We start from the raw sequence: 12,358 nt of genomic DNA, 5'->3' as shown, positions 1-12,358 counted from the left end.
ATCTGCAAAAGCCTGGTTGATCTCTAGTAAGTGCCACTTGCAGCTCAAGTGTTGGTTCTCTGTTTTCTGTTAATTTCTTTTTCATTCTCTCCATTGTTTACATATTTATAATAATTTTCCTGGGTTTTTTTTTTTGCAGAGATCTGAGCCTTGATGTGAAGACCTCAACCAAAATATCAGCAGAGAGCCTGTGCTTCAGCCCTAATCTCAGTGTCAACAAGCAAAACTTGTCTAGAATTAGGAGAGAAGATGGCCATCAACTGGAAGCTCTGCTTCTTCAGCCTCGTATTGCTTCCTGTGGTAAGGAAAAATGATTTTATTTGTGTTGTTCTGATATAAATCCATGTTCTCAAGGCCAGCACTTGCCAAGAGGGAAGGATCTACTGCTGACACTAATTCTGGATTTTTCTGGGTGGTCTCATAGTTTGGGTTAAGACTTTTCCAGCCTCCTTTGTTAATGAATTAGGACTGTGATCATTACTCATCCTGAGAAGGGCAAGTCCATCCCTTGAGGGCACTTGCTCACTGTTTTTAACCAAGATTGAAAATAAAATAAAGTAATAATTAGAAAAAAAACCACCAGTGTGTCTTGTGTTTCAAATCCATTGGTTTAAAAATATTTATTTTTTTTTTCCAGACAGAGGGATAAAATTAGAGATTCCCTTCATCCCCCCCATGTGAAACCTAAACCTTGAGATATTCCAGGCAGTGCTTTTGGCAGCCTCCATTTTCAGAGGAGCAATTTTAAGAAACAATACAAATGGGCCTCTAAAGATACTAAAGGCACTGAAAGTCATCCATCATCTTTCTGAAAATTCGACTCTTTATGAAGATGACAGGGATTAATTTTCCCCACAAGTCTTTACTTACTAAACAACGTGCTCTTCCATTAATAACTCAGTGTCAACACGTCTGGGGATTGTAACTCTCGCTCTCCATTGTCCCTACACACAGTGACTGCACCTCTCCTCACATAACTGCCACAAAACCACTGAACAAAGGTATTTTTTTCCCCTTTGTATCTGTGAGGAGTCATACACAAGCCCTGCAATAACCTCTTGCTGCATTCAACACAATTCTGTGTTAAACCACTGCTCACAAATGTGCTTTTCAGCTCCTCTCCAGGAGCATTGCTCACAGGGATTCAGTGACAAATAACACCAGGATTTCAATCCAGCTCATTCCCCTTAAAAACCTTCTACACCTTCCATGCAAATGCCTTACACTTGCTTAATAGACAGATATTTTCACATCAGTGCACTTTAATACTCAGTATTTGAAAGAATTCATGATATTTAGTTAGTTTTATTTTTAAATGACAGCTGTTTATTGTGATGGTGGTGTGACCAGAGTATCTTTTAGCAGTTTTTGCAGAGTTTTTTTGCTCTTGTGTATCAATTATGTGGCCTGTCTTCTGCAATGCATAGCAGGCAGCACAGAGAACTTGTTTTTACTTTGGCACACAAAAACACATTTTCTTTCCTTTTGGCTCTTATTTAGAGTCCATTTCACTGCACATCTGAAATATGGCATAATTCAGCTAAATTCTGTAGAATTGGGTTGGAACTGGTACCATAGTTGTGTTCATCCAAATAATACAGTTCTTTACATACAAATACATGGCCTTGGAATTTTTATCTAGAGCATGTGACTCCTGTGAATTTTTATCTAGAGCATGTGACTCCTGTGAATTTTTATCTAGAGCATGTGGCTCCTGTGACTCTTCCTTAGATGTCCTGGTCACGTAGAAATGATTATTTATTGTAAACTGAGTATGTTTAATTTTTATAATACATCTCTAAAATTACTACTGTAAACTTCCTCTAAGCTAATGGGGAGGGGGGAAAACCCCCCAAATTTAACCTGATTTAGGTATTGTGAGATTCCTGACTATAAAAGGAGTTTAGCTCAAATTCAGATGCTGGTTTTGGACATGGAAGTGTTGATGACATGGATCCTGCCCTGGGAGATACTGGAGAGCTGAATTCCTGGCCATGCAAGCATATTTTTCAGACTGCAACCAAAAATAATTAAATGATCAAAAGACAAAAGGCATTTCTGTTAAATGACCAACAAACTTCAATATTTCAATATTTTTAGTGCTCAGCTCGAGACCCTTGAAAGGTGTCTTGTTATTTAGAGGTGAACAGTTTTTAATTAAGGGAAATGAACAAATCTCTTGGGCTCTCAGATGGGTGACCTTCCTGTCAGATGGAGAAGGAAAGCAAATTCCCAATTGCTCATGTTTCAGGACATAACTGTGGCTGCTGAGCTGGATAATTAGTGATCAGCTCCAGCTTGTGGAAAGAACAGTTCTTAATGAAATACCAAATAGCAAAGCAGAGCTAATAGGAAAAAAACTGCTCTCTCTCTCTTTTTTTTTTTTTTTTTTTTTTTTTTTTTTTTTTTTTTTTTTTTTTTTTTTTGCTATTTCTGTGAAGTTTGTGAAGGTTTTACTGCAGTCTTTTGCAGGAATCCAGACATCAACCATTTAACACGCATGAATTTGTGTGTTTGAACACACAGAGCACACCACAGAGATTATACAATAATTTGTGTATAAGTATTCATTTCACATTAAATCCCTACATTTCTTTTCACAGACCAAATTTCAGGAATGATATAATGTTATGTATGTTCATTCCCTTGCTGTCACTCTTTTGAAATTCTTGTGGTAACACGTTTCTCTCCACTGGAGCACACCCTTTCCCTGTGAACCATCTGTAATGTGCTCTGCTGGTGACCTCAAATTGGCACTTCCCTGTCATGCAGATTTTCCAATTTTCTTCCAAGGGAGCGGATGTGACTTTTAAAATCATTAGAGTAGTTGAAAGTCATCTAAGACTCCACAATGTTCCTGGAAAAAACTGTTTATATACTGCATTCCTCCAAGCACATCTGGTCAGACCCATTTTACCCACAAAAGCCTCCAAACTGGTGTCCACATCAAGAAAAATCAAAGAAAAGACAAATCAAGAAAAGACAAAAAGGGAACCAAGTATGAATAGGAAATTCCAGGTGGCTTCAAGTGTAGGCTCCAACCGGACAACAAGAATATCATATGCTAAGAAATAACTCAAAATGAGCATTTTGAGCCAGTTCTAACTCAGAGTCAAGGGTGGCTCAGTTTTTCATGTGTTTTACAGGCTGCTCTGCATTAACCTAACCTATGAACCCCTCAGGACTGAAGGCACCATGATGCCTGCAAGGCCTTTAGAGGAATTCTTGAGCTTTAATTTTTCTGCCATTTAAGTGCTTTCCTGGATTTAAATACCTGTGTTGCTATTTTAGCTGGTTTTAACCCGTTTCTTCTGGCCCAGCTCATCCCAGTAATTTCCATTCTTTGCTTTGGATGAAACTCTGAACAACCTGGGATAGTGGGAGGAGTCCCTGTCCATGGCAAGGGGCTGGAACTGTATGGTCTGTGAGGTCCTTTCCAACCCAAACCATTCCAGGAATCCATTATGTCTTTTTTTTTTTCCTTCTGAATTCATTTTCACTGGCACTGTGATTGACTTTGCATTCTGTTCATCTGCGATAACGTTGTGTTGTTTTTTTTAATTGGAAAATATCAACAAAAGTCATCACAAAATTATGGTGAAGAAAGGAATCCTAAACCATCGTTCCTTTGTCTGGCTCCAAATGCACTTGAGAAACAATGAGTTTCATGACTCACAAAGTTGGCCTGGTGTATGGACTGAATTTTAAATGTAACTGCAATGCAGGTGTTCTAACTGTCCGGAATAATTCCTTCTGATGCATTTCTTTACCTAATACTTGGAATTTCTTGTGGGTACATATTTAATATTGCTGCACTTCAATGTTTCCAGTGGCAGAATATTCTGTGTAATGCTTGATCAGCTGGGAAGAATGTTCTCCTTTAAAAAAGAGAGAAATATGGAAAAGGGAAGGTGTAAGCGACGCCTCTTGTGTAACAACATTGAAGTGTGATCTCTGAGTGAGAGTCAGGTGGGCAAACACAGATTTGGATGTGCAGGCAGCACCTCAGAGAGCTGAGAATGAAACCTGGATCTGATGATAGTTAAGTAATTCATGAAGAGCTGAGGAGAGAAACTGAAGTGTTTGCTCAGCCCGTTTGCTGCAGGGGAGAATATTTCTCAATCTTCCCAGGGTGTGTATAGGCTGCAGAGCAGAGAACTCTCTGTATCCTCCATCATTCATCCCTGGCTGTCACTTCCAGTGCCAGGCTACCTTCAAATAGAATCATCTACCTTCCAGCCTCTGTTATTTTTAAAAGATGAGGCACAGTGTCTTCAGACACAATATTCTATACGTTTCTCTCCCAGCCTGCAATGTTTTTAAGCACAGCCCAAACATGAGGCTCCTCAAGCACAGCCATAAAAAGCTTGGGTTGGTCCTTGCTCTTTAAGCAAACCATTTTTTTTTCCATTCCAGGTCTTAATGAGAGAGCTTTTAATGAGTTCACCTGCCTGGTGATTTGTAGCATCTCATAACCCTGTTAGAGAAGTCAAGCTCTGTGCAGGACTGCAGGTTTCTCAAACACAGTGCACAGTCACATGCGACTTCCTTGTTATTTAGGTAATGAAAATATAAATATTTTATATACAAACACAGCCAGGGGACTGCTGGGAATGTTCTCCATAGGAGATAAGGACTCAGCTAACCAAGGCATTAATGCTGCTGTGGCTTTTCCATTTTAATAGGAGGAGCTGGTGCTGGGGGCAATCTGGAGAAACTAGCAACTTCTTAAAAGCCTTAAAATAGAAAACAAATTTTAAAATAGAAAAACAAAGTTTAAAATAGAAAAAAAAACAAATTCTTTGGATGTGTAATACTGGGTAAATCAGTTTCAAAGAGCAGGTTCAGAATTCTGGGGTCGCAAAAAATCATCTGAGAGAAAATCAGCATGGCAAAACCACAGAGGCCTTGGTACCAGCCAACTTCAAGGACATTCCAGAGGCACAAAAATTAGGATTCCAAGTCCCAGATGGTTGTTACCATGTCAGTTAGGTGGGATAGGAGCTTAGAGATTGCCAGAGTGAGAGTGGGATTTCCATCTGACATATCTCTAAGTCTCTGGGTTGTTTTTTTTCCTGAAAAAACTCAGTGTTTTTACACTCCTGAAGGTGGTGGAGCCCTGGAAATTCTGTTGGTGCTCTGCCTGGTGCACTTGTAACCTCACCTGGGCACCTCAGGTGCCAGTCAGGATTATTGCTGAAGCTAAAGAGAGACACCTGGTTAAAATGTGAAAATGTTTTCCATAGAATTATAGGATGGTTTCTGTAGGAAGGGATCTTAAAGGTCAGGTAATGTCAGATGTCCTGGGCAGGGACACCTCCCACTAGACCAAAAATTTCAGAGCCCTCTCCAGACTGGTCTTGAAGGTTTTTAAGCTGATTTGCACAAAAGATGAATGACAGGGGGAGAAAAAAGTCTAAAAATACAATATTCTACCAAAATGTGGTTCAGAACACTGTGAACAAACACAGGTATCTACCACAACTTTCCTTTAGACGGACAAGGTATCTCAGTCTTAGAAATGCAAAACAGCAGGTAACAAAGCAAAAAATATTATATGATATCATGTTATATTAAAATATTCAAATATATTCAAATATATTCAAATTATTATATTATATTATATTATATTATATTATATTATATTATATTATATTATACTATACTATATTATATTATATATAATATTAATTTAATTTTTAACTTTAGTTTTAATTTATTTCTATTTATTTTTATTTTTATTTTTATTTTTTATTAATTTGAATTTAATTATTAAATTAATTTTATTTATTTAAGATATAAAAGAATCTATTTATTTAATATAAATAATATAACTATTTCATATTATATTAAAATATTCCTTTTTTTTTTTTGCCCTCTGGAAGTAGCAATAATTTCTGTGAGAGGTAAACAAAATGATGACAACACTGATTTAAAGACATTAATTAAGGTGATTTTTTTTTTTCCCTGCTGGTTTTGCATTCACAAGCTTGCAGGAGTGTTGGGTGAGCAGTCAAATAACAAATTTGGCACAGGAAAGAGTTGTTAAAAAAAAAAGTAAAATCAGAATCAGTGATTTTTCGTGTTGCTCAGCTGTTAATACCCAGCTCCTGGAGGGATATTTTTCAAGTCTCTAGACTTCAAGAGTGTTGCCTGCAATTCCTTGGGTTTCCTGAGTCAGCAGCCCAGGAGGATTTCCTGTGCAGGCAGCTTGAGGAGAGAGCTGTGATGCACAACCAAAGCTGCATGGGAGAGGAGGGGGAAATGGAAGCAAAAGAGCAGGAAGAGAGGACAAAAATATGAAAAAAAATCACATTTACAGCATTATTCCTCTATTAGGGATTTGTCTCTTGTATTCCCTCCTGCCCCTCTCACCAGGGCTTGCGATAAAGAGCTTTTCCCCAGTCTGTGAAATAAACCCTGCTGGTTGTCAGAGGGAATGTGGGTCCTGTGGCAGGGACTGGGCCCTGCCTGGCCATCAGGGAATGATGCTGGAAACCTTCCTGGGGGGGCAAATGGGCTCCGTGGCTCCCACCCCACAAACTCTGCAGACCGAGCCTCCAAAGATCATCTGAGCACAGCTGTGGGGTTGGGAAAGCGGAGTTTGCCAGGCTTGAGGGGGCTTCCAGGGCTTCTTTTCCAAAGCAATAACAACCTGGCTGTTCTGCCAGCCATCTGTTTGACCTCTGTGAGGCCCCTTAGAAAGCACTGCCAGCCCTAAAGGCCACGTGTGGCTGTCACTGCAGTCCCCAGGGCCACAGAACCCAACCCCAAACCTTTCTGTGTTTCCCTGGGCAAGGGGTGAATCACTCACTCCAGAGAAACTTGTGCTCCTGCAAAAAAGTTGTGTTTCTCTTAGATTTATGTTCTCCATGTGGAAGTGCAGATTTTGGAGCTGTGGATTCCATCTATACCAAAATCTGGTGATCTCTGTGATCTTTTTCTTCCATGACATATAATGCCTGTTTTGCCTAAAAGGATGCCATGAAGGGATCCGAGATGCCTCTATAATTTCCTGTGTGTGTTCTGCACATAAAAAAGTCAGGAAATTCACTTAGAGTAATAATTAGCCCCCTAAATTCTGGCTATCTGAATTAGAATCAGAGAATCCTGGAATGGTTGGGGTTGGAAGGGACTTTAAAGCCCATCCAGTGCCACCCTTGCCATGGCAGGGACACATTCCACTGTCCCAGGCTGCTCCAAGCCCTGTCCAACTTGGCCTTGGACACTTCCAGGGATCCAGGGGCAGCCACAGCTTCTCTGGGCAGCCTCTGCCAGGGCCTCAGATGAAGATATTTATCTATATTAATACATAATTTTGATTCTTCTATATTTAGTGTTCTTTTGTACTTAGTGATTGACACTTCTAGATATTGGTAAAACGCATCCTAAAATCCCCCTAATGCTCTCTTTATTGCAGGGCCCTAAAAAAAATATTTTAAACTAAACATTGGTCTATTTAGTTTTTAAAAATCTCATTTTTATTGGGCATTTATAAATGTTCTGTGCATCAGGAATAGATGACAGTAACTCACCCTTACCCAATTGATTGTCTTGAATTTTCAGTATCTCGTGACCCATCTTGGTAGGGTGGTTTGTAAGGTTATCACAAATGCTGTTTACTACTGTTGGTTCCTGGAACACATTTTTAAAATTCAATATTAAATCCATGTTCTTGTATGAGTGAGGGCAGATGCCAATGCATCTTTGTGTCTGGAGTAAAAAAAAAAATAAATATGCTAAATGCATCCATTAAATACTTCAGAATCATCATAAAAACATCCCAAACCCAAAGATCTATTTTAAACAAAGCAGGAAAAATATTTTCCCCACACAACAACATTTAAAAAATATTCTGTAGTACCTTCATAGAATTGTTACTTCCAATAGAGTTCAAAGAATCCAATCTCAATTTAAACCACTTTCCCCCCTTTTTTTCTTTGGATCTAAGATTTCTAAATACTTATTTTCTTCAAACAAGAAACAATATAGAAATTAACACTTTTTAACACTTCTCAGCTCTTTTAAAAAGGAACAAATGCCAGTTGCTTGTGGTTTTTGTTTTGGGGGTTTTGGGTTTTTTTTTTTTTGTTTGTTTGGGTTTTTTTTTTTTTTTGTGTGGGTTTTTTGTGTTTGTTTTTTTGTTGTTGCTGTTGGTTTTGGATTTTTTACTATCAATATGGTTTAGACTGTAAATCCAATCAACATGTTGAGGGAAAATAGTCTCAAGGAACATCTTGGAGGCAGATTTCATTTGTGCTGGGGAGTTTGATGGTTTCCCAACCTTTGTACGTGTTCAGTGCCTGATCTCATCACTCCAGCCTCCTCTAAATCTGGATTTCTCTGGAGGATTTCAAAGTGAAAAAGGATTTTACTGTTCCTGCCCTTCCCAATAACACATTTCTGCAGTGTTTTTTTTCTTGTTCTTTGGGCTCCTTTTGGAGTGCAGAATTCTCTAAGGGAATATTAATTCTCTAAGAGCTTTAGACAGAAGAAAATGCTTTATCTGCTGTGTCTTCTTTCCAAATGATTTTGCCCCACAGTCTCTCTGCAGCTCAGAATCTGTGACCAAAATGTGTAATTGAGGGGTTATTTAGGCTAAATCCAGGCTTTTCTTTGGTTTGAAAACTTTTGAAACAGTTTGCCAACAATTTCATCCACTGATGATTGCATATTTGGGAAGTGGCAGTCCAGAGATTTTAATTTGTATTTTTTTTTTTTTTTTTTCTTTCCTGGTAACCACATCTGAACATTTTAAATATTTGACATAAAACTGGTTTTTAGAACTTTACTTTATGCTTTCTTGTTTGCTAAAGGCTTGCAAGATAACTGATAATGCAAAATGTAGATTGGGTAGGATTAGAGATATGCTAAAGCTCAAGGGTAGCAAGTTGTTTCTACTTCCTCAGAGATATTAAAATGCTCTTTTTCCCCCTGCCCTCTGGCTCAGCTGGTTTTAGTTATTAGGTCTCTGTTAGCCAGTTATGATAATTTTCTCCATTATTTAAAAAACATAAAACAAATGACAGATTTGCTCTGCAACAGCAATTAAATTCTCATGTAGTTTCAGTCTAAGTCCATTTAAGCAACATAAATGTGTGAGATCTAAATTTTTGGCCATCATATGTTGTTTATTGTGTCTGAACTCATCCAGAAACACCAGGTGAACAAACTGCATCTCATTTAAAACAAGCATCACTGTGTATTTTCAGTTTAAAATGTTTGTCCCCCCCCCAAAATGATGAATTTACTGTTCATCCACAAGGGGATCTAGCTCTGGGAATTCTCAGGAACTCTTCATTTGCAGAGCAGCTCTGGGAGAGCCAGGAATTTTGTACAGCATCTTTGGGAATGGGTTGAAAGATGCTGAAGGGCTTTTAATACCCTTAGGACAGCAAACTAATATGATCACATATATGGAAATATATTGATTTTTCTATTCCTCCATGTCATCCCTGTACCCTTCAAACCCGAATGCTGTGGGTCAGTTCAACTGAATTTAACAGAAGAACCACATTCTCAGAAAAATTAAATTTCTAACAGTTTCACGTGAATGTTTAGGCAGAGATTTTTTTGTTATTTCCTTACAAAAAGATCAATTTCACGAAAAACTCAATAAACTTGTTAGACAGAAGAGTATCCAGACTGGAGCTCATCTCCCCTCTTTAAACTGAAAGAGGGGAGATTAAATGGGATATTAGGAAGAAATTCTTCCCTGTGGGGATGGTGAGGCCCATTTGTCCAGGGGTAAGGAGCTCTGACTCTTGGCTTTCAGACATTCTGAGCTTTGTATCTTCAATATCTTGAAATGAATTTTTTAAAAATGGGAATGTTGGGTTGTGTATTCCATCTCTTTTGTAGCCCAAACCCTTAAAAAAAAGTCATCAGTTGGATCTGATGACCTCAGGTTGTTATTTCATTGCACGTCCCTATTTTTCTTCCTTTCCCCACACATTTCTTTGTACATGGCCTGGTATCTAAATTATTCTCACCCCCAAAATCCATGTCCATGGGTAGCACATGGCAGAGCAGCTTGGGGACACCCTGGGTTTTGCAAAGCAATGCCTTCACTTTTGCATTGATACACTTTATCCACAGCACTTTATTTATTTATTTTATTTATCCAGCTGTTTGCTGATTCTATGTTAATATTCAAGGGATTTTTTTCCTGTGAATTAAAGTAGAAGATGGGGACAAAAAATAATAAAGTTTATTTTCCATTGGTTTTCACCTCCAGGTTATAACATGAATTCTGCAGCTATTTCATTTAGGGAATACAAAGATAGAAATGAAACTTCTTCTCCCTTTTCTATCCCTGGATTTTTTGCTACACTTCTGTTAACAAAATCCAAAATGATGCCTTGGGAATGAAAATCAGTATTTTAGGGGCAGCTCGTCTTGTATTGAGGGCAGCTCCCTACAACATGGTGCTACCTACAAAGGGAAAATTTGGGATGTTGTTACTCATGGATCTGTGAAAAAAACCAAACAGCAACCAGCTGCAAAGCTGGCAGAAGCCATTGTAAAATAGCTGTTAAAAATGGGGAAGAATTAAATCCTATTTAATATATTGCAAGGACAGAGATGTGTACAGGGATGTTTGACAGGAATAACATTAATCTTGAGAAAATTCTGTTCTCAGTACTGCTTTATGGCATTTGGGGCATTGCTTGTATTATTCAGAGCTTTGTAATTTGTTTTTGCACGTGTGAAAATGTGAAATATTTATCTGTTATCAAAGGTGTAATGTAGAAATTCTGAACACATTAATCTCGAGGATCAAATAAATGAGTTAACATATTGGAATCACCCAGAATAATCCACGAGGGACAACATAAAAGAGGTCCCAGCAGCTTTGCTTTCAAATCTTTGTTTAGCTGAAGTATGACAGCAATTTGCTCTCCTGGCAGAGGAATCCCTGCTCTGTTTCTCTCTTCAACATGGATTATACAGAGAGTATTTACATGTGTTAATGTTTTCTTCTGAGAGCAGGGAAATCAGAGCAGCCAAAAGAGCTGCTCCTGTTTCTGATTCTGTCATTCTCCCTGGAAAACGAAACTTTCTTCCTTCTCTTAACTTCAATCTGAACAAATTAGAACATTACAACAATTTAATGTTACATTTTCAAGGACTTTGGAACTATGTTCTTTTTGTTGCTGTTGTTGTCACGTTCAAATTCAGAAATAAGTGGAGAAGAAATGTTCTGCATTTCTTTATTCCATTGCACATGTCTGGCTCTAGGGTGAAAAATTATGAGAAAATCAGAGAATTATGGAATGATTTGGGTTAGAAGGGAACTTAAAGATCATCCAATTCCACCCCCTGCCATGGGCAGGGACACCTTCTACTGTCCCAGGTTTCTCCAAGCCCCATCCAACCTGGTCTTGGACACTTCCAGGGATCCAGGGCAGCCACAGCTTCTCTGGACACCCTGGGGGGCCTCTCCACCCTCCCAGGGAAGAATTTCTTCCCAATAACCACCTAACCCTCCCCTCAGACAGCTTAAAATCATTCCCCTTTGTCCTGTCCCTCCATCCCTTGTCCCAAGTCCCTCTCCAGCTCTCCTGGAGCCCTTTTAGGCACTGGAAAAGGCTCAAAGGTCTCCTTGAAGCTTTCTCTTCTCCAGGTGAACACCCCCAGCTCTCCCAGCCTGTGCCTAAACTCCCTGAGAAGTAAAATTCGTGTACATGGTGGAACTGAGTTTTCTTTCTGTAACTCATCAGCAACTTCTTTCTGAAATTCATCAGCAGAAGAGAAATTAGCACCTGGGTATGAGCAGGGAGGTGAAGCTGAAGCAGTTAAAGGTCAATAACTGAGAAATTCTGGGCATTTCACGTCATGGGCAGGAATTTATGTGGGGAAATCCAGCAGAAACTGAGCAACAACTTTTTCTGAGGTTGGGTTGCATTTTTTGCGTGGCTCTCAGCAATCACCACTGAGAAAGAGGCAAAATTTGGCTTGTGCTGCTGAGGTGGGGAATAGGACAAGACACATCAAGGGATGTGGAAATCAAGGGAGGCTGAGGATTCCAGAACCAGTACCAGTGAGGTTATGATGGGGTTGGATACCAGGAAATGTTTCTGCCCCCCAAAATTTTGTCAGGCATTGGAACAGGTTTCTCAGGGAAGTGGTGGTGGCACCAAGCCCAACAGAGCTCAGGGAACTTTTGGACAATTCTCTCACCTGCTGGGATTTTTGGGGTGTCCTGTGCAGGGCCAGGAGCTGGACTCAGTGGTCTTTGTGATCCCCTTCCAACTGAGGATATTCTGTAATTCCATGTCACAGGTGAAGTAGGATCTGGCATTTTTAAGCTCAAATAAGATTGGGCTCTCTTACTCAAGAGTCAGGGACCCCACTG

The 12,358-nt window shown here is 39.1% G+C and overlaps 1 protein-coding gene across 5 annotated transcripts in view; it reads left to right on the top strand.

Moving 5' to 3' along the window:
- Positions 1 to 12,358, top strand: part of ADCYAP1R1 (ADCYAP receptor type I) — a 144,159-nt gene that overhangs the window by 32,237 nt on the left and 99,564 nt on the right. For all 5 annotated transcript variants that reach the window (XM_053958533.1, XM_053958523.1, XM_053958514.1 and 2 more), the window contains one exon: positions 140 to 300. In XM_053958533.1, the coding sequence (XP_053814508.1) occupies positions 250 to 300 (51 nt within the window). In that variant the 5' untranslated portion in view covers positions 140 to 249. The remainder of the gene's footprint in view (positions 1 to 139; positions 301 to 12,358) is intronic.

This window comes from Vidua chalybeata, chromosome 1 (assembly GCF_026979565.1).
Source record: "Vidua chalybeata isolate OUT-0048 chromosome 1, bVidCha1 merged haplotype, whole genome shotgun sequence".
NCBI classification, from domain to species: domain Eukaryota; kingdom Metazoa; phylum Chordata; class Aves; order Passeriformes; family Viduidae; genus Vidua; species Vidua chalybeata.
The sequence above is the reverse complement of the archived record's forward strand: the minus strand, read 5'-3'. Positions and strand labels throughout refer to the sequence as shown.